This window comes from Hypanus sabinus, unplaced genomic scaffold (assembly GCF_030144855.1).
Source record: "Hypanus sabinus isolate sHypSab1 unplaced genomic scaffold, sHypSab1.hap1 scaffold_515, whole genome shotgun sequence".
NCBI classification, from domain to species: domain Eukaryota; kingdom Metazoa; phylum Chordata; class Chondrichthyes; order Myliobatiformes; family Dasyatidae; genus Hypanus; species Hypanus sabinus.
The window spans coordinates 260,931-282,812 of NW_026781378.1; the positions used below are offsets into that span (position 1 = coordinate 260,931).

Consider the following 21,882-nt stretch of genomic DNA (forward strand, 5'->3'; position numbering starts at 1 on the left):
TGAGTGATGGTGTGGAGGGAGAGACCTGGGTCCGGAGGGTGTCCACTTGGGAGAGAGGGAGACTGGGGAGAGACAGAGAGAGAGACTGGGGGAGAGCCCGACATCGAGAACACGGGTTACACAGTGAGAGATGGTGTGGAGGGAGAGACCTGTGTCCGGAGGGTGTCCACTTGGTCGATGAGAGAGGGAGACTGGGGAGAGACAGAGAGAGAGACTGGGGGAGTGCCCGACATCGAGAATAGGGGGTACACAGTGAGAGATGGTGTGGAGGGAGAGACCTGGGTCCGGAGGGTGTCCACTTGGTCGATGAGAGAGGGAGACTGGGGAGAGACAGAGAGAGAGACTGGCGGAGTGCCCGACATCGAGAATAGGGGGTACACAGTGAGAGATGGTGTGGAGGGAGACACCTGGGTCCGGAGGGTGTCCACTTGGTCGATGAGAGAGGGAGACTGGGGAGAGACAGAGAGAGAGACTGGGGGAGAGCCCGACATCGAGAATAGGGGGCACACAGTGAGAGATCGTGTTGAGGGAGAGACCTGGGTCCGGAGGGTGTCCACTTGGGAGAGAGGGAGACTGGGGAGAGACAGAGAGAGAGACTGGGGGAGAGCCCGACATCGAGAATACGGGGTACACAGTGAGAGATGGTGTGGAGGGAGAGACCTGGGTCCGGAGGGTGTCCACTTGGTTGATGAGAGAGGGAAACTGGGGAGAGACAGAGAGAGAGACTGGAGGAGAGCCCAACATCGAGAATAGGGGGTACACAGTGAGTGATGGTGTGGAGGGAGAGACCTGGGTCCGGAGGGTGTCCTCTTGGGAGAGAGGGAGACTGGGGAGAGACAGAGAGAGAGACTGGAGGAGAGCCCAACATCGAGAATAGTGGGTACACAGTGAGTGATGGTGTGGAGGGAGAGACCTGGGTCTGGAGGGTGTCCACTTGGTCGATGAGAGAGGGAGACTGGGGAGAAACAGAGAGAGAGACTGGAGGAGAGCCCGACATCGAGAATACGGGGTACACAGTGAGAGATGGTGTGGAGGGAGAGACCTGGGTCCGGAGGCTGCCCACTTGGTCGATGAGAGAGGGAGACTGGGGAGAGCCCGACATCGAGAATAGGGGGTACACAGTGAGAGATGGTGTGGAGGGAGAGACCTGGGTCCGGAGGGTGTCCACTTGGGAGAGAGGGAGACTGGGGAGAGACAGAGAGAGAGACTGGGGGAGAGCACGACATCGAGAATACGGGGTACACAGTGAGAGATGCTGTGGAGGGAGAGACCTGGGTCCGGAGGGTGCCACTTGGGAGAGAGGGAGACTGGGGGAGAGACAGAGAGAGAGATTGGGGGAGAGCCCGACATCGAGAATACGGGGTACACAGTCAGAGATGGTGTGGAGGGAGAGACCTGTGTCCGGAGGGTGTCCACTTGGTCGATGAGAGAGGGAGACTGGGGAGAGACAGAGAGAGAGAGACTGGGGGAGTGCCTGACATCGAGAATAGGTGGTACACAGTGAGAGATGGAGTGGAGGGAGAGACCTGGGTCCGGAGGGTGTCCACTTGGGAGAGAGGGAGACTGGGGTGAGACAGAGAGAGAGACTGGGGGAGAGCCCGACATCGATAATAGGGGGTACACAGTGAGAGATGGTGTGGAGGGAGAGACCTGGGTCCGGAGGGTGTCCACTTGGTCGATGAGAGAGGGAGACTGGGGAGAGACAGAGAGAGAGACTGGGGAGAGACAGAGAGAGAGACTGGGGGAGAGCCCGACATCGAGAATAGGGGGTACACAGTGAGAGATGGTGTGGAGGGAGAGACCTGGGTCCGGAGGGTGTCCACTTGGGAGAGAGGGAGACTGGGGTGAGACAGAGAGAGAGACTGGGGGAGAGCCCGACATCGATAATAGGGGGTACACAGTGAGAGATGGTGTGGAGGGAGGGACCTGGGTCCGGAGGGTGTCCACTTGGTCGATGAGAGAGGGAGACTGGGGAGAGACAGAGAGAGAGAGACTGGGGGAGAGCCCGACATCGAGAATAGGGGGTACACAGTGAGAGATGGTGTGGAGGGAGAGACCTGGGTCCGGAGGGTGTCCACTTGGGAGAGAGGGAGACTGGGGAGAGACAGAGAGAGAGACTGGGGGAGAGCCCGACATCGAGAATAGGGGGTACACAGTGAGAGATGGTGTGGAGGGAGAGACCTGGGTCCAGAGGGTGTCCACTTGGGAGAGAGGGAGACTGGGGAGAGACAGAGAGAGAGACTGGAGGTGAGCCCGACATCGAGAATACGGGGTACACAGTGAGAGATGGTGTGGAGGGAGAGACCTGGGTCCGGACGGTGTCCACTTGGGCGAGAGGGAGACTGGGGAGAGCCCGACATCGAGAATACGGGGTACACAGTGAGAGATGGTGTGGTGGGAGAAACCTGGGTCCAGAGGGTGTCCACTTGGTCGCTGAGAGAGGGAGACTGGGGAGAGACGGAGAGAGAGACTGGGGGAGAGCCCGACATCGAGAATAGGGGGTACACAGTGAGAGATGGTGTTGGGAGAGAGACCTGGGTCCGGAGGGTGACACTTGGGAGAGTGGGAGACTGGGGAGAGACAGAGAGAGAGACTGGGGGAGAGCCCGACATCGAGAATAGGGGGTACACAGTGAGAGATGGTGTGGAGGGAGAGACCTGGGTCCGGAGGGTGCCACTTGGGAGAGAGGGAGACTGGGGAGAGACAGAGAGAGAGACTGGGAGAGAGACAGAGAGAGAGACTGGGGGAGAGCCCGACATCGAGAATAGGGGGTACACAGTGTGAGATGGAGTGGAGGGAGAGACCTGGGTCCGGAGGGTGTCCACTTGGTTGATGAGAGAGGGAGACTGGGGAGAGACAGAGTGAGAGACTGGGGGAGAGCCCGACATTGAGAATAGGGGGTACACAGTGAGAGATGGTGTGGATGGAGAGACCTGGGTCCGGAGGGTGTCCACTTGGGAGAGAGGGAGACTGGGGAGAGACAGAGAGAGAGAGACTGGTGGAGGGCCCGACATCGAGAATAGGGGGTACACAGTGTGAGATGGTGTGGAGGGAGAGACCTGGGTCCAGAGGGTGTCCACTTGGTCGATGAGAGAGGGAGACTGGGGAGAGACAGAGGGAGAGACTGGGGTAGAGCCCGACATCGAGAATACGGGGTACACAGTGAGAGATGGTGGAGGGAGAGACCTGTGTCCGGAGGGTGTCCACTTGGTCGATGAGAGAGGGAGACTGGGGAGAGACAGAGAGACAGACTGGGGGAGTGCCCGACATCGAGAATCGGGGGTACACAGTGAGTGATGGTGTGGAGGGAGAGACCTGGGTCCGGAGGGGGTCCACTTGGTCGATGAGAGAGGGAGACTGGGGAGAGACAGAGAGAGAGACTGGGGGAGAGCCCGACATCGAGAATAGGGGGTACACAGTGAGAGATCGTGTGGAGGGAGAGACCTGGGTCCGGAGGGTGTCCACTTGGTCGATGAGAGAGGGAGACTGGGGAGAGACAGAGAGAGAGACTGGGGGAGAGCCCGACATCGAGAATAGGGGGTACACAGTGAGAGATGGTGTGGAGGGAGAGACCTGGGTCCGGAGGGTGTCCACTTGGTCGATGGGAGAGGGAGACTAGGGAGAGACAGAGAGAGAGACTGGGGGAGAGCCCGACATCGAGAATAGGGGGTACACAGTGAGAGATGGTGTGGAGGGAGAGACCTGGGTCCGGAGGGTGTCCACTTGGGAGAGAGGGAGACTGGGGAGAGCCCGACATCGAGAATACGGGGTACACAGTGAGAGATGGTGTGGAGGGAGAGACCTGGGTCCGGACGGTGTCCACTTGGGAGAGAGGGAGACTGGGGAGAGACAGAGTGAGAGACTGGAGGAGAGCCCGACATCGAGAATACGGGGTACACAGTGAGAGATGGTGTGGAGGGAGAGACCTGGGTCCGGACGGTGTCCACTTGGGAGAGAGGGAGACTGGGGAGAGCCCGACATCGAGAATACAGGGTACACAGTGAGAGATGGTGTGGAGGGAGAGACCTGGGTCCAGAGGGTGTCCACTTGGTCGCTGAGAGAGGGAGACTGGGGAGAGACAGAGAGAGAGACTGGGGGAGAGCCCGACATCGAGAATAGGGGGTACACAGTGAGAGATGGTGTGGAGGGAGAGACCTGGGTCCGGAGGGTGTCCACTTGGGAGAGAGGGAGACTGGGGAGAGCCCGACATCGAGAATACGGGGTACACAGTGAGAGATGGTGTGGAGGGAGAGACCTGGGTCCGGAGGGTGTCCACTTGGGAGAGAGGGAGACTGGGGAGAGACAGAGTGAGAGACTGGAGGAGAGCCCGACATCGAGAATACGGGGTACACAGTGAGAGATGGTGTGGAGGGAGAGACCTGGGTCCGGACGGTGTCCACTTGGGAGAGAGGGAGACTGGGGAGAGCCCGACATCGAGAATACGGGGTACACAGTGAGTGATTGTGTGGAGGGAGAGACCTGGGTCCGGAGGGTGTCCACTTGGTCGATGAGAGAGGGAGACTGGGGAGAGACAGAGAGAGAGACTGGAGGAGAGCACAACATCGAGAATAGGGTGTACACAGTGAGAGATGGTGTGGAGGGAGAGACCTGGGTCCGGAGGGTGTCCACTTGGTCGATTAGAGAGGGAGACTGGGGAGAGACAGAGAGAGAGACTGGAGGAGAGCCCAACATCGATATTAGGGGGTACACAGTGAGAGATGGTGTGGAGGGAGAGACCTGGGTCCGGAGGGTGTCCACTTGGGAGAGTGGGAGACTGGGGAGAGACAGAGAGAGAGACTGGAGGAGAGCCCGACATCGAGAATAGTGGGTACACAGTGAGAGATGGTGTGGAGGGAGAGACCTGGGTCCGGAGGCTGTCCACTTGGTCGATGAGAGAGGGAGACTGGGGAGAGACAGAGAGAGAGACTGGGGGAGAGCCCGACATCGAGAATACGGGGTACACAGTGAGAGATGGTGTGGAGGGAGAGACCTGGGTCCGGTGGGTGCCACTTGGGAGAGAGGGAGACTGGGGAGAGACAGAGAGAGAGACTGGGGAGAGACAGAGAGAGAGACTGGGGGACAGCCCGACATCGAGAATACGGGGTACACAGTGAGAGATGGTGTGGAGGGAGAGACCTGGGTCCGGAGGGTGTCCACTTGGTCGATGAGAGAGGGAGACTGGGGAGAGACAGAGAGAGAGACTGGGGGAGAGCCCGACATCGAGAATAGGGGGTACACAGTGAGAGATGGTGTGGAGGGAGAGACCTGGGTCCGGAGGGTGCCACTTGGGAGAGAGGGAGTCTGGGGAGAGACAGAGAGAGAGACTGGGAGAGAGACAGAGAGAGAGACTGGGGGAGAGCCCGACATCGAGAATAGGGGGTACACAGTGTGAGATGGAGTGGAGGGAGAGACCTGGGTCCGGAGGGTGTCCACTTGGTTGATGAGAGAGGGAGACTGGGGAGAGACAGAGTGAGAGACTGGGGGAGAGCCCGACATCGAGAATAGGGGGTACACAGTGAGAGATGGTGTGGATGGAGAGACCTGGGTCCGGAGGGTGTCCACTTGGGAGAGAGGGAGACTGGGGAGAGACAGAGAGAGAGAGACTGGTGGAGGGCCCGACATCGAGAATAGGGGGTACACAGTGTGAGATGGTGTGGAGGGAGAGACCTGGGTCCAGAGGGTGTCCACTTGGTCGATGAGAGAGGGAGACTGGGGAGAGACAGAGAGAGAGACTGGGGGAGAGCCCGACATCGAGAATACAGGGTACACAGTGAGAGATGGTGGAGGGAGAGACCTGTGTCCGGAGGGTGTCCACTTGGTCGATGAGAGAGGGAGACTGGGGAGAGAGATAGAGAGAGACTGGGGGAGAGCCCGACATCGAGAATAGTGGGTACACAGTGAGAGATGGTGTGGAGGGAGAGACCTGGGTCCGGAGAGTGCCACTTGGGAGAGAGGGAGACTGGGGAGAGACAGAGAGAGAGACTGGGGGACAGCCCGACATCGAGAATACGGGGTACACAGTGAGAGATGGTGTGGAGGGAGAGACCTGGGTCCGGAGGGTGTCCACTTGGGAGAGAGGGAGACTGGGGAGAGACAGAGAGAGAGACTGGGGGAGAGCCCGACATCGAGAATAGGGGGTACACAGTGAGAGATGGTGTGGAGGGAGAGACCTGGGTCCGGAGGGTGTCCTCTTGGGAGAGAGGGAGACTGGGGAGAGACAGAGAGAGAGACTGGGGGAGAGACAGAGAGAGAGACTGGGGGAGAGCCCGACATCGAGAATAGGGGTTACACAGTGAGAGATGGTGTGGAGGGAGAGACCTTGGTCCGGAGGGTGTCCACTTGGTCGATGAGAGAGGGAGACTGGGGAGAGACAGAGAGGGAGATTGGGGAGAGACAGAGAGAGAGACTGGGGGAGTGCCCGACATCGAGAATAGGGGGTACACAGTGAGTGATGGTGTGGAGGGAGAGACCTGGGTCCGGAGGGTGTCCACTTGGTCGATGAGAGAGGGAGACTGGGGAGAGACAGAGAGAGAGACTGGAGGAGAGCACAACATCGAGAATAGGGGGTACACAGTGAGAGATGGTGTGGAGGGAGAGACCTGGGTCCGGAGGGTGTCCACTTGGTCGATTAGAGAGGGAGACTGGGGAGAGACAGAGAGAGAGACTGGAGGAGAGCCCAACATCGATATTAGGGGGTACACAGTGAGAGATGGTGTGGAGGGAGAGACCTGGGTCCGGAGGGTGTCCACTTGGGAGAGTGGGAGACTGGGGAGAGACAGAGAGAGAGACTGGAGGAGAGCCCGACATCGAGAATAGTGGGTACACAGTGAGAGATGGTGTGGAGGGAGAGACCTGGGTCCGGAGGGTGTCCACTTGGTCGATGAGAGAGAGAGACTGGGGAGAGACAGAGAGAGAGACTGGGGGAGAGCCCGACATCGAGAACAGGGGGTACACAGTGAGAGATGGTGTGGAGGGAGAGACCTGGGTCCGGAGGCTGTCCACTTGGTCGATGAGAGAGGGAGACTGGGGAGAGCCCGACATCGAGAATAGGGGGTACACAGTGAGAGATGGTGTGGAGGGAGAGACCTGGGTCCGGAGGGTGTCCACTTGGTCGATGAGAGAGGGAGACTGGGGAGAGACAGAGAGAGAGACTGGGGGAGAGCCCGACATCGAGAATACGGGGTACACAGTGAGAGATGGTGTGGAGGGAGAGACCTGGGTCCGGTGGGTGCCACTTGGGAGAGAGGGAGACTGGGGAGAGACAGAGAGAGAGACTGGGGAGAGACAGAGAGAGAGACTGGGGGACAGCCCGACATCGAGAATACGGGGTACACAGTGAGAGATGGTGTGGAGGGAGAGACCTGGGTCCGGAGGGTGTCCACTTGGTCGATGAGAGAGGGAGACTGGGGAGAGACAGAGAGAGAGACTGGGGGAGAGCCCGACATCGAGAATAGGGGGTACACAGTGAGAGATGGTGTGGAGGGAGGGACCTGGGTCCGGTGGGTGCCACTTGGGAGAGAGGGAGACTGGGGAGAGACAGAGAGAGAGACTGGGGGAGAGCCCGACATCGAGAATACGGGGTACACAGTGAGAGATGGTGTGGAGGGAGAGACCTGTGTCCGGAGGGTGTCCACTTGGTCGATGAGAGAGGGAGACTGGGGAGAGACAGAGAGGGAGACTGGGGAGAGACAGAGAGAGAGACTGGGGGAGTGCCCGACATCGAGAATAGGGGGTACACAGTGAGTGATGGTGTGGAGGGAGAGACCTGGGTCCGGAGGGTGTCCACTTGGTCGATGAGAGAGGGAGACTGGGGAGAGACAGAGAGAGAGACTGGGGGAGAGCCCGACATCGAGAATAGGGGGTACACAGTGAGAGATGGTGTGGAGGGAGAGACCTGGGTCCAGAGGGTGTCCACTTGGGAGAGAGGGAGACTGGGGAGAGACAGAGAGAGAGACTGGGGGAGAGCCCTACATCGAGAATAGTGGGTACACAGTGAGAGATCGTGTGGAGGGAGAGACCTGGGTCCGGAGGGTGTCCACTTGGTCGATGAGAGAGGGAGACTGGGGAGAGACAGAGAGAGAGACTGTGGGAGAGCCCGACATCGAGAATAGGGGGTACACAGTGAGAGATGGTGTGGAGGGAGAGACCTGGGTCCGGAGGGTGTCCACTTGGTCGATGAGAGAGGGAGACTGGGGAGAGACAGAGAGAGAGACTGGGGGAGAGCCCGACATCGAGAATAGGGGGTACACAGTGAGAGATGGTGTGGAGGGAGAGACCTGGGTCCGGAGGGTGTCCACTTGGTCGATGAGAGAGAGAGACTGGGGAGAGACAGAGAGAGAGACTGGGGGAGAGCCCGACATCGAGAACAGGGGGTACACAGTGAGAGATGGTGTGGAGGGAGAGACCTGGGTCCGGAGGGTGCCACTTGGGAGAGAGGGAGACTGGGGAGAGACAGAGAGAGAGACTGGGGGACAGCCCGACATCGAGAATACGGGGTACACAGTGAGAGATGGTGTGGAGGGAGAGACCTGGGTCCGGAGGGTGTCCACTTGGGAGAGAGGGAGACTGGGGAGAGACAGAGAGAGAGACTGGGGGAGAGCCCGACATCGAGAATAGGGGGTACACAGTGAGAGATGGTGTGGAGGGAGAGACCTGGGTCCGGAGGGTGTCCTCTTGGGAGAGAGGGAGACTGGGGAGAGACAGAGAGAGAGACTGTGGGAGAGCCCGACATCGAGAATAGGGGGTACACAGTGAGAGATGGTGTGGAGGGAGAGACCTTGGTCCGGAGGGTGTCCACTTGGTCGATGAGACAGGGAGACTGGGGAGAGACAGAGAGAGAGACTGGGGGGAGACAGAGAGAGAGACTGGGGGAGAGCCCGACATCGAGAATAGGGGGTACACAGTGAGAGATGGTGTGGAGGGAGGGACCTGGGTCCGGTGGGTGCCACTTGGGAGAGAGGGAGACTGGGGAGAGACAGAGAGAGAGACTGGGGGAGAGCCCGACATCGAGAATACGGGGTACACAGTGAGAGATGGTGTGGAGGGAGAGACCTGTGTCCGGAGGGTGTCCACTTGGTCGATGAGAGAGGGAGACTGGGGAGAGACAGAGAGGGAGACTGGGGAGAGACAGAGAGAGAGACTGGGGGAGTGCCCGACATCGAGAATAGGGGGTACACAGTGAGTGATGGTGTGGAGGGAGAGACCTGGGTCCGGAGGGTGTCCACTTGGTCGATGAGAGAGGGAGACTGGGGAGAGACAGAGAGAGAGACTGGAGGAGAGCCCAACATCGATAATAGGGGGTACACAGTGAGTGATGGTGTGGAGGGAGAGACCTGGGTCCGGAGGGTGTCCACTTGGTCGATGAGAGAGGGAGACTGGGGAGAGACAGAGAGAGAGACTGGAGGAGAGCCCAACATCGATAATAGGGGGTACACAGTGAGAGATGGTGTGGAGGGAGAGACCTGGGTCCGGAGGGTGTCCACTTGGGAGAGAGGGAGACTGGGGAGAGACAGAGAGAGAGACTGGGGGAGAGCCCGACATCGAGAATAGGGGGTACACAGTGAGAGATGGTGTGGAGGGAGAGACCTGGGTCCGGAGGGTGTCCACTTGGGAGAGAGGGAGACTGGGGAGAGACAGAGAGAGAGACTGGGGGAGAGCCCGACATCGAGAATACGGGGTACACAGTGGGAGATGGTGTGGAGGGAGAGACCTGGGTCTGGAGGGTGTCCACATGGTCGATGAGAGAGGGAGACTGGGGAGAGACAGAGAGAGAGACTGGCGGAGTGCCCGACATCGAGAATAGGGGGTACACAGTGAGAGATGGTGTGGAGGGAGAGACCTGGGTCCGGAGGGTGTCCACTTGGTCGATGAGAGAGGGAGACTGGGGAGAGACAGAGAGAGAGACTGGGGGAGAGCCCGACATCGAGAATAGGGGGTACACAGTGAGAGATGGTGTGGAGGGAGAGACCTGGGTCCGGAGGGTGTCCACTTGGGAGAGAGGGAGACTGGGGAGAGCCCGACATCGAGAATACGGGGTACACAGTGAGAGATGGTGTGGAGGGAGAGACCTGGGTCCGGAGGGTGTCCACTTGGGAGAGAGGGAGATTGGGGTGAGACAGAGTGAGAGACTGGGGGATAGCCCGACATCGAGAATAGGGGGTACACAGTGAGAGATGGTGTGGAGGGAGAGACCTGGGTCCAGAGGGTGTCCATTTGGGAGAGAGGGAGACTGGGGAGAGACAGAGTGAGAGACTGGAGGAGAGCCCGACATCGAGAATACGGGGTACACAGTGAGAGATGGTGTGGAGGGAGAGACCTGGGTCCGGACGGTGTCCACTTGGGAGAGAGGGAGACTGGGGAGAGCCCGACATTGAGAATACGGGGTACACAGTGAGAGATGGTCTGGATGGAGAGACCTGGGTCCAGAGGGTGTCCACTTGGTCGCTGAGAGAGGGAGACTGGGGAGAGACAGAGAGAGAGACTGGGGGAGAGCCCGACATCGAGAATAGGGGGTACATAGTGAGAGATGGTGTGGAGGGAGAGACCTGGGTCCGGAGGGTGCCACTTGGGAGAGAGGGAGACTGGGGAGAGACAGAGAGAGAGACTGGGGGAGAGCCCGACATCGAGAATAGGGGGTACACAGTGAGAGATGGTGTGGAGGGAGAGACCTGGGTCCGGAGGGTGCCACTTGGGAGAGAGGGAGACTGGGGAGAGACAGAGAGAGAGACTGGGGGAGAGCCCGACATCGAGAATAGGGGGTACACAGTGAGAGATGGTGTGGAGGGAGAGACCTGGGTCCGGAGGGTGCCACTTGGGAGAGAGGGAGACTGGGGAGAGACAGAGAGAGAGACTGGGGGAGAGCCCGACATCGAGAATACGGGGTACACAGTGAGAGATGGTGTTGGGAGAGAGACCTGGGTCCGGAGGGTGCCACTTGGGAGAGAGGGAGACTGGGGAGAGACAGAGAGAGAGACTGGGGGAGAGTCCGACATCGAGAATAGGGGGTACACAGTGAGAGATGGTGTGGAGGGAGAGACCTGGGTCCGGAGGGTGCCACTTGGGAGAGAGGGAGACTGGGAAGAGACAGAGAGAGAGACTGGGGGAGAGACAGAGAGAGAGACTGGGGGAGAGCCCGACATCGAGAATACGGGGTACACAGTGAGAGATGGTGTTGGGAGAGAGACCTGGGTCCGGAGGGTGTCCACTTGGTCGATGAGAGAGGGAGACTGGGGAGAGACAGAGAGAGAGACTGGGGGAGAGACAGAGAGAGAGACTGGGGGAGAGCACGACATCGAGAAAACGGGGTACACAGTGAGAGATGGTGTGGAGGGAGAGACCTGGGTCCGGAGGGTGTCCACTTGGTCGATGAGAGAGAGAGACTGGGGAGAGACAGAGAGAGACTGGGGGAGAGCCCGACATCGAGAATACGGGGTACACAGTGAGAGATGGTGGAGGGGGAGACCTGGGTCCGGAGGGTGTCCACTTGGTCGATGAGAGAGGGAGACTGGGGAGAGACAGAGAGAGAGACTGGGGGAGAGCCCGACATCGAGAATAGGGGGTACACAGTGAGAGATGGTGTGGAGGGAGAGACCTGGGTCCGGAGGGTGTCCACTTGGGAGAGTGGGAGACTGGGGAGAGACAGAGAGAGAGACTGGAGGAGAGCCCGACATCGAGAATAGTGGGTACACAGTGAGAGATGGTGTGGAGGGAGAGACCTGGGTCCGGAGGGTGTCCACTTGGTCGATGAGAGAGAGAGACTGGGGAGAGACAGAGAGAGAGACTGGGGGAGAGCCCGACATCGAGAACAGGGGGTACACAGTGAGAGATGGTGTGGAGGGAGAGACCTGGGTCCGGAGGCTGTCCACTTGGTCGATGAGAGAGGGAGACTGGGGAGAGCCCGACATCGAGAATAGGGGGTACACAGTGAGAGATGGTGTGGAGGGAGAGACCTGGGTCCGGAGGGTGTCCACTTGGTCGATGAGAGAGGGAGACTGGGGAGAGACAGAGAGAGAGACTGGGGGAGAGCCCGACATCGAGAATACGGGGTACACAGTGAGAGATGGTGTGGAGGGAGAGACCTGGGTCCGGTGGGTGCCACTTGGGAGAGAGGGAGACTGGGGAGAGACAGAGAGAGAGACTGGGGAGAGACAGAGAGAGAGACTGGGGGACAGCCCGACATCGAGAATACGGGGTACACAGTGAGAGATGGTGTGGAGGGAGAGACCTGGGTCCGGAGGGTGTCCACTTGGTCGATGAGAGAGGGAGACTGGGGAGAGACAGAGAGAGAGACTGGGGGAGAGCCCGACATCGAGAATAGGGGGTACACAGTGAGAGATGGTGTGGAGGGAGGGACCTGGGTCCGGTGGGTGCCACTTGGGAGAGAGGGAGACTGGGGAGAGACAGAGAGAGAGACTGGGGGAGAGCCCGACATCGAGAATACGGGGTACACAGTGAGAGATGGTGTGGAGGGAGAGACCTGTGTCCGGAGGGTGTCCACTTGGTCGATGAGAGAGGGAGACTGGGGAGAGACAGAGAGGGAGACTGGGGAGAGACAGAGAGAGAGACTGGGGGAGTGCCCGACATCGAGAATAGGGGGTACACAGTGAGTGATGGTGTGGAGGGAGAGACCTGGGTCCGGAGGGTGTCCACTTGGTCGATGAGAGAGGGAGACTGGGGAGAGACAGAGAGAGAGACTGGGGGAGAGCCCGACATCGAGAATAGGGGGTACACAGTGAGAGATGGTGTGGAGGGAGAGACCTGGGTCCAGAGGGTGTCCACTTGGGAGAGAGGGAGACTGGGGAGAGACAGAGAGAGAGACTGGGGGAGAGCCCTACATCGAGAATAGTGGGTACACAGTGAGAGATCGTGTGGAGGGAGAGACCTGGGTCCGGAGGGTGTCCACTTGGTCGATGAGAGAGGGAGACTGGGGAGAGACAGAGAGAGAGACTGTGGGAGAGCCCGACATCGAGAATAGGGGGTACACAGTGAGAGATGGTGTGGAGGGAGAGACCTGGGTCCGGAGGGTGTCCACTTGGTCGATGAGAGAGGGAGACTGGGGAGAGACAGAGAGAGAGACTGGGGGAGAGCCCGACATCGAGAATAGGGGGTACACAGTGAGAGATGGTGTGGAGGGAGAGACCTGGGTCCGGAGGGTGTCCACTTGGTCGATGAGAGAGAGAGACTGGGGAGAGACAGAGAGAGAGACTGGGGGAGAGCCCGACATCGAGAACAGGGGGTACACAGTGAGAGATGGTGTGGAGGGAGAGACCTGGGTCCGGAGGGTGCCACTTGGGAGAGAGGGAGACTGGGGAGAGACAGAGAGAGAGACTGGGGGACAGCCCGACATCGAGAATACGGGGTACACAGTGAGAGATGGTGTGGAGGGAGAGACCTGGGTCCGGAGGGTGTCCACTTGGGAGAGAGGGAGACTGGGGAGAGACAGAGAGAGAGACTGGGGGAGAGCCCGACATCGAGAATAGGGGGTACACAGTGAGAGATGGTGTGGAGGGAGAGACCTGGGTCCGGAGGGTGTCCTCTTGGGAGAGAGGGAGACTGGGGAGAGACAGAGAGAGAGACTGTGGGAGAGCCCGACATCGAGAATAGGGGGTACACAGTGAGAGATGGTGTGGAGGGAGAGACCTTGGTCCGGAGGGTGTCCACTTGGTCGATGAGACAGGGAGACTGGGGAGAGACAGAGAGAGAGACTGGGGGGAGACAGAGAGAGAGACTGGGGGAGAGCCCGACATCGAGAATAGGGGGTACACAGTGAGAGATGGTGTGGAGGGAGGGACCTGGGTCCGGTGGGTGCCACTTGGGAGAGAGGGAGACTGGGGAGAGACAGAGAGAGAGACTGGGGGAGAGCCCGACATCGAGAATACGGGGTACACAGTGAGAGATGGTGTGGAGGGAGAGACCTGTGTCCGGAGGGTGTCCACTTGGTCGATGAGAGAGGGAGACTGGGGAGAGACAGAGAGGGAGACTGGGGAGAGACAGAGAGAGAGACTGGGGGAGTGCCCGACATCGAGAATAGGGGGTACACAGTGAGTGATGGTGTGGAGGGAGAGACCTGGGTCCGGAGGGTGTCCACTTGGTCGATGAGAGAGGGAGACTGGGGAGAGACAGAGAGAGAGACTGGAGGAGAGCCCAACATCGATAATAGGGGGTACACAGTGAGTGATGGTGTGGAGGGAGAGACCTGGGTCCGGAGGGTGTCCACTTGGTCGATGAGAGAGGGAGACTGGGGAGAGACAGAGAGAGAGACTGGAGGAGAGCCCAACATCGATAATAGGGGGTACACAGTGAGAGATGGTGTGGAGGGAGAGACCTGGGTCCGGAGGGTGTCCACTTGGGAGAGAGGGAGACTGGGGAGAGACAGAGAGAGAGACTGGGGGAGAGCCCGACATCGAGAATAGGGGGTACACAGTGAGAGATGGTGTGGAGGGAGAGACCTGGGTCCGGAGGGTGTCCACTTGGGAGAGAGGGAGACTGGGGAGAGACAGAGAGAGAGACTGGGGGAGAGCCCGACATCGAGAATACGGGGTACACAGTGGGAGATGGTGTGGAGGGAGAGACCTGGGTCTGGAGGGTGTCCACATGGTCGATGAGAGAGGGAGACTGGGGAGAGACAGAGAGAGAGACTGGCGGAGTGCCCGACATCGAGAATAGGGGGTACACAGTGAGAGATGGTGTGGAGGGAGAGACCTGGGTCCGGAGGGTGTCCACTTGGTCGATGAGAGAGGGAGACTGGGGAGAGACAGAGAGAGAGACTGGGGGAGAGCCCGACATCGAGAATAGGGGGTACACAGTGAGAGATGGTGTGGAGGGAGAGACCTGGGTCCGGAGGGTGTCCACTTGGGAGAGAGGGAGACTGGGGAGAGCCCGACATCGAGAATACGGGGTACACAGTGAGAGATGGTGTGGAGGGAGAGACCTGGGTCCGGAGGGTGTCCACTTGGGAGAGAGGGAGATTGGGGTGAGACAGAGTGAGAGACTGGGGGATAGCCCGACATCGAGAATAGGGGGTACACAGTGAGAGATGGTGTGGAGGGAGAGACCTGGGTCCAGAGGGTGTCCATTTGGGAGAGAGGGAGACTGGGGAGAGACAGAGTGAGAGACTGGAGGAGAGCCCGACATCGAGAATACGGGGTACACAGTGAGAGATGGTGTGGAGGGAGAGACCTGGGTCCGGACGGTGTCCACTTGGGAGAGAGGGAGACTGGGGAGAGCCCGACATTGAGAATACGGGGTACACAGTGAGAGATGGTCTGGATGGAGAGACCTGGGTCCAGAGGGTGTCCACTTGGTCGCTGAGAGAGGGAGACTGGGGAGAGACAGAGAGAGAGACTGGGGGAGAGCCCGACATCGAGAATAGGGGGTACATAGTGAGAGATGGTGTGGAGGGAGAGACCTGGGTCCGGAGGGTGCCACTTGGGAGAGAGGGAGACTGGGGAGAGACAGAGAGAGAGACTGGGGGAGAGCCCGACATCGAGAATAGGGGGTACACAGTGAGAGATGGTGTGGAGGGAGAGACCTGGGTCCGGAGGGTGCCACTTGGGAGAGAGGGAGACTGGGGAGAGACAGAGAGAGAGACTGGGGGAGAGCCCGACATCGAGAATAGGGGGTACACAGTGAGAGATGGTGTGGAGGGAGAGACCTGGGTCCGGAGGGTGCCACTTGGGAGAGAGGGAGACTGGGGAGAGACAGAGAGAGAGACTGGGGGAGAGCCCGACATCGAGAATACGGGGTACACAGTGAGAGATGGTGTTGGGAGAGAGACCTGGGTCCGGAGGGTGCCACTTGGGAGAGAGGGAGACTGGGGAGAGACAGAGAGAGAGACTGGGGGAGAGTCCGACATCGAGAATAGGGGGTACACAGTGAGAGATGGTGTGGAGGGAGAGACCTGGGTCCGGAGGGTGCCACTTGGGAGAGAGGGAGACTGGGAAGAGACAGAGAGAGAGACTGGGGGAGAGACAGAGAGAGAGACTGGGGGAGAGCCCGACATCGAGAATACGGGGTACACAGTGAGAGATGGTGTTGGGAGAGAGACCTGGGTCCGGAGGGTGTCCACTTGGTCGATGAGAGAGGGAGACTGGGGAGAGACAGAGAGAGAGACTGGGGGAGAGACAGAGAGAGAGACTGGGGGAGAGCACGACATCGAGAAAACGGGGTACACAGTGAGAGATGGTGTGGAGGGAGAGACCTGGGTCCGGAGGGTGTCCACTTGGTCGATGAGAGAGAGAGACTGGGGAGAGACAGAGAGAGAGACTGGGGGAGAGCCCGACATCGAGAATACGGGGTACACAGTGAGAGATGGTGGAGGGGGAGACCTGGGTCCGGAGGGTGTCCACTTGGTCGATGAGAGAGGGAGACTGGGGAGAGACAGAGAGAGAGACTGGGGGAGAGCCCGACATCGAGAATAGGGGGTACACAGTGAGAGATGGTGTAGGGAGAGAGACCTGGGTCCGGAGGGTGTCCACTTGGGAGAGAGGGAGACTGGGGAGAGAGAGAGAGAGAGACTGGGGGAGGGCCCGACATCGAGAATAGGGGGTACACAGTGAGAGATGGTGTGGAGGGAGAGACCTGGGTCCGGAGGGTGCCACTTGGGAGAGAGGGAGACTGGGAAGAGACAGAGAGAGAGACTGGGGGAGAGACAGAGAGAGAGACTGGGGGAGAGCCCGACATCGAGAATACGGGGTACACAGTGAGAGATGGTGTTGGGAGAGAGACCTGGGTCCGGAGGGTGTCCACTTGGTCGATGAGAGAGGGAGACTGGGGAGAGACAGAGAGAGAGACTGGGGGAGAGACAGAGAGAGAGACTGGGGGAGAGCACGACATCGAGAAAACGGGGTACACAGTGAGAGATGGTGTGGAGGGAGAGACCTGGGTCCGGAGGGTGTCCACTTGGTCGATGAGAGAGAGAGACTGGGGAGAGACAGAGAGAGAGACTGGGGGAGAGCCCGACATCGAGAATACGGGGTACACAGTGAGAGATGGTGGAGGGGGAGACCTGGGTCCGGAGGGTGTCCACTTGGTCGATGAGAGAGGGAGACTGGGGAGAGACAGAGAGAGAGACTGGGGGAGAGCCCGACATCGAGAATAGGGGGTACACAGTGAGAGATGGTGTAGGGAGAGAGACCTGGGTCCGGAGGGTGTCCACTTGGGAGAGAGGGAGACTGGGGAGAGAGAGAGAGAGAGACTGGGGGAGGGCCCGACATCGAGAATAGGGGGTACACAGTGAGAGATGGTTTGGAGGGAGAGACCTGGGTCCGGAGGGTGTCCACTTGGTCGATGAGCTCCTCCTTCTCCTCCTTGAGCAGCTTGTGGATCTGGTTGGACTTGATCCTCTCGGACATCAGCTTGAAGTTGGCGTCGTCCTTCTCCCGGAGCTGCTGCATCAGCCGGATGTTCTGCTCCTGCACGTCCTCAAAGGCCTGGCCCGTCACGTCCATCTCCGAGAGGAGGGCCTCCTCCTCCTGGAGCGAGGGACCGAGAGAAAGTGGGGAGAGGTGAGGGGAGTTGGATTGAGAAGGGGTTAGGACGATCTGAGAAATCAAAAGGGTTCAGGAAGGAGGTACAGTTATCACCCCTCAACCATCAGGAAGGAGGTACAGGAGCCTCAGGACCCACACCACCAGGTTCAGGGACAGTTATCACCCCTCAACCATCAGGATGGAGGTACAGGAGCCACAGGACCCACACCACCAGGTTCAGGGACAGTTATGAAACCTCAACCATCAGGAAGGAGGTACAGTAGCCTCAGGACCCACACCACCAGATTCAGGGACAGTTATCAACCCTCAACCATCAGGAAGGAGGTACGGGAGCCTCAGGACCCACACCACCAGATTCAGGGACAGTTATCACCCCTCAATCATCAGGAAGGAGGTACGGGAGTCTCAGGACCCACACCACCAGGTTCAGGGACAGTTATCACCCCTCAACCATCAGGAAGGAGGTACAGGAGCCTCAGGACCCACACCACCAGGTTCAGGAACAGTTATCACCCCTCAACCATCAGGAAGGAGGTACAGGAGCCTCAGGACTCACACCACCAGGTTCAGGGACAGTTATCACCCCTCAACCATCAGGAAGGAGGTACAGGATCCTCAGGACCCACACCACCAGGTTCAGGGACAGTTATTACCCATCAACCATCAGGAAGGAGGTACAGGAGCCTCAGGACCCACACCACCAGGTTCAGGGACAGTTAACACCCCTCAACCATCAGGGAGGAGGTACAGGAGCCTCAGGACCCACACCACTAGGTTCAGGAACAGTTATTACCCTCAACCATCAGGAAAGAGGTACAGGAGCCGCAGGACCCACACCACCAGGTTCAGGGACAGTTATCAACCCCTCAACCACCAGGAAGGAGGTACAGGAGCCTTAGGACCCACACCACCAGTTTCAGGGACAGTTATCAACCCCTCAACCATCAGGAAGGAGGTACAGGAGCCTCAGGACCCACACCACCAGGTTCAGGGACAGTTATCAACCCCTCAACCATCAGGAAGGAGGTACAGGAGCCTCAGGACCCACACCACCAGTTTCAGGGACAGTTATCACCCCTCAACTATCAGGAAGGAGGTACAGGAGTCTCAGGACCCACACCACCAGGTTCAGGGACAGTTCTCACCCCTCAACCATCAGGAAAGAGGTACAGGAGCCTCAGGACCCACACCACCAGGTTCAGGAACAGTTATTACCCCTCAACCATCAGGAAGGAGGTACAGGAGCCTCAGGACCCACACCACCAGGTTCAGGGACAGTTATTACCCCTCAACCATCAGGAAGGAGGTACAGGAGCCTCAGGACCCACACCACCAGGTTCAGGGACAGTTATTACCCTCAACCATCAGGCTCCTGAACCAGAGGGGATAACTTCACTCACCCCAACCAATGGACTGTCTTTCAGGGACTCTTCATCTCACATTCTCGATATTTATTGCTTATTGACTTATTATTATCGTTTCTTTCTTCCTGTATTTGTGCAGTTTGTTGTCTTCTGCACTCTGGTTGTATGCCCGAGTTGGGACGGCCTTTCGTTGATTCTGCGATGGGTTTATTCCGCAAGGAAGTGGATCTCGGTGTCGTGGACGGTGACAGAAACGCACTTTGATAATAAATTTACTTTGAACTTCGAAGGCCGAGCATTAAGAATTTGTGCTTTTACAGCCAAGCAAAAGGACACGATAAATTCCCCTGACGATAACCACTGGGGGCTTAGGCACAGTTTTCCTGTACTGTCGGAATATTGGAAGCCATCTGATATGCTGCGGTCTTCCTTTAGATACGTAATTTGTTACTCGGTCTGTCTTTCTTAAAACTTTTTAAATACTTCCGGGGAACTTTGGTTAATTGGGGGAGCTGCTTGATTGGACCAAATGAACTGGACTAAGATATTCCTCACCGAGACCCCGCTGGCAGCGTTTCCCGTCTCCCGGCTGCAGGTAAGAATGGAGCCCGGAGAGGGCAATGTTTGCCCCAGAGAGATGATGGTGGCATCCATCAGTCTCGAGAGACCATGGATCTGCACCTGGAGTTTCCCAGGCACAGGCCTGGGCAGGGTTGTATGTGAGACCGGCAGTTGCCCTCCCCTCTCCACGCCACCGATGTTGTCCAAGGGAAGGGCACTAGGACCCAAGCAGCTTGGCACCGGTGATGTCGCAGAGCGACGTGTGGTTAAGTGCCTTGCTCGAGGACATAAGCACGCTGCCTCAGCTGAGGCTTGAACCAGTGACCTTCAGGCTACCAGTCCGACGCCTTGCCCGATAGGCCACGCGCCAACCCAGAGAGAACGGCGGTTTATAAACAGAATAGGGGCGTAGGTGAGGTGTAGGGTCACAGACCCACCCCACTGCCAGGGTAGGGGAGCCCAGAAACAGAGGTTTAAAGTGAGAGAGGGGAAGAGATTTAACAGGGGACCCTTTCACACAGAGGGTGGTCCGTCTGTGGAAGGAGCTGCCAGAGGAAGTGGTCGAGGCAGGTACATTAACGACACTCGGACAGGGACACGGATAGGAAAGGTTTAGAGGGATACGGGTGGACCGTCTGTGGAAGGAGCTGCCGGAGGAAGTGGTCGAGGCAGGTACATTAACGACACTTGGACAGGGACGCAGGGAGGAAAGGTTTAGAGGGATAAGGGTGGTCCGTCTGTGGAAGGAGCTCCCACAGGGATTTGTCGAGGCAGGTACATTAACGACACTCGGACAGGGACGCAGGGAGGAAAGGTTTAGAGGGATACGGGTGGTCCGTCTGTGGAAGGAGCTGCCGGAGGAAGTGGTCGAGGCAGGTCCATTAACGACACTCGGACAGGGACACGGATAGGAAAGGTTTAGAAGGATGCGGGTGGTCCGTCTGTGGAAGGAGCTGCCGGAGGAAGTGGTTGAGGCAGGTACATTAACGACACTCGGACAGGGACACGGATAGGAAAGGTTTAGAGGGATACGGGTGGTCCGTCTGTGGAAGGAGCTGCCGGTGGAAGTGGTCGAGGCAGGTCCATTAACGACACTCGGACATGGACACGGATAGGAAAGGTTTAGAGGGATACGGGTGGTCCATCTGTGAAAGGAGCTGCCGGAGAAAGTGGTCGGGGCAGGTACATTAACGACACTCGGACAGTGACACGGATAGGAAAGGTTTAGAGGGATACGGGTGTCCGTCTGTGGAAGGAGCTGCCGGAGGGAGTGGTCGAGACGGGTACATTAACGACACTCGGACAGGGACACGGATAGGAAAGGTTTAGAGGGATGCGGGTGGTCCGTCTGTGGGAGGAGCAGCCGGAGGAAGTGGTCGGGGCAGGTACATTAACGACACTCGGACAGGGACACGGATAGGAAAAGTTCTAATTGGACAATGTAGGTAATGAAGAGATTCAGCAGGACGCTGCCCGGTTTAGAGGGCAAGTGCTCTCACGACAGGCTGGACAAACATGGGGTGTTTACTCTGGAGTGAGGGGAGATCGGAGAGAGGTTTACAGGACAGAGTGGACAGGCGGTACCTGTTTCCCAGGGGGCAGCCACTGAAGGTGAGAGGGGGAAGGTTGAAGGGGGATTTGTGGGGTAAGTATTTCTTTACACAGAGCGGTGGGTTGCTGCAAATGTGCCGCCTGGGTGCTCGAAGAGGCAGGAACAGCAGAGACGGTCAGACAGGAGCGGGAATGCGAGGAAAATCGACGCATTTTTCTGTCAGCAGAAGGGTATCAGTTCGCCTGGTGGTTTCAGCCCAGGGTCGTGGGCCGGGGCGGGCCCCGCCCTGCCACGTAACCCGACCCCCCCCCAACACACCTGTTTGGCCAGGGCCACCTTCTTCAGCATCACCTCCATGTGCTCGTCGGCCACCTTCATCCGGTGCAGGGCCTCGGCGTCCGCCATCCTCCGCCCCTCCAGGCGCTCCTTCTCCTCCAGTTCCTTCAGCCGCAGCTTGAGGGCTTCCAGCTGCGGGAGAGGGAGGGAGGTGTGACACCCACTCCAAACCGGATCCCCCGACGGTGTGACACCCTCTCCAAACCGGGTCCCCCGACGGTGTGACACCCTCTCCAAACCGGATCCCCCGTCAGTGTGACACCCTCTCCAAACCGGGTCCCCCGTCAGTGTGACACCCTCTCCAAACCGGATCCCCCGACAGTGTGACACCCTCTCCAAACCGGGTCCCCCGTCAGTGTGACACCCTCTCCAAACCGGGTCCCCCGACGGTGTGACACCCTCTCCAAACCGGGTCCCCCGTCAGTGTGACACCCTCTCCAAACCGGGTCCCCCGTCAGTGTGACACCCTCTCCAAACCGGGTCCCCCGTCAGTGTGACACCCTCTCCAAACCGGATCCCCCGTCAGTGTGACACCCTCTCCAAACCGGGTCCCCCGACGGTGTGACACCCTCTCCAAACC

The 21,882-nt window shown here is 58.8% G+C and overlaps 1 protein-coding gene across 1 annotated transcript in view; it reads right to left on the reverse strand.

Moving 5' to 3' along the window:
* The window catches only part of LOC132389249 (E3 ubiquitin-protein ligase BRE1A-like), a gene marked incomplete at its 5' end in the record, with an annotated part of 32,215 nt that extends 10,682 nt beyond the window's left edge, over positions 1-21,533 (reverse strand). The window contains 2 exons of the mRNA XM_059961740.1: positions 17,259-17,471; positions 21,285-21,533. Coding sequence (XP_059817723.1) covers positions 17,259-17,471; positions 21,285-21,533 — 462 coding nt within the window. The remainder of the gene's footprint in view (positions 1-17,258; positions 17,472-21,284) is intronic.
* Positions 21,534-21,882: the final 349 nt, after the last annotated feature.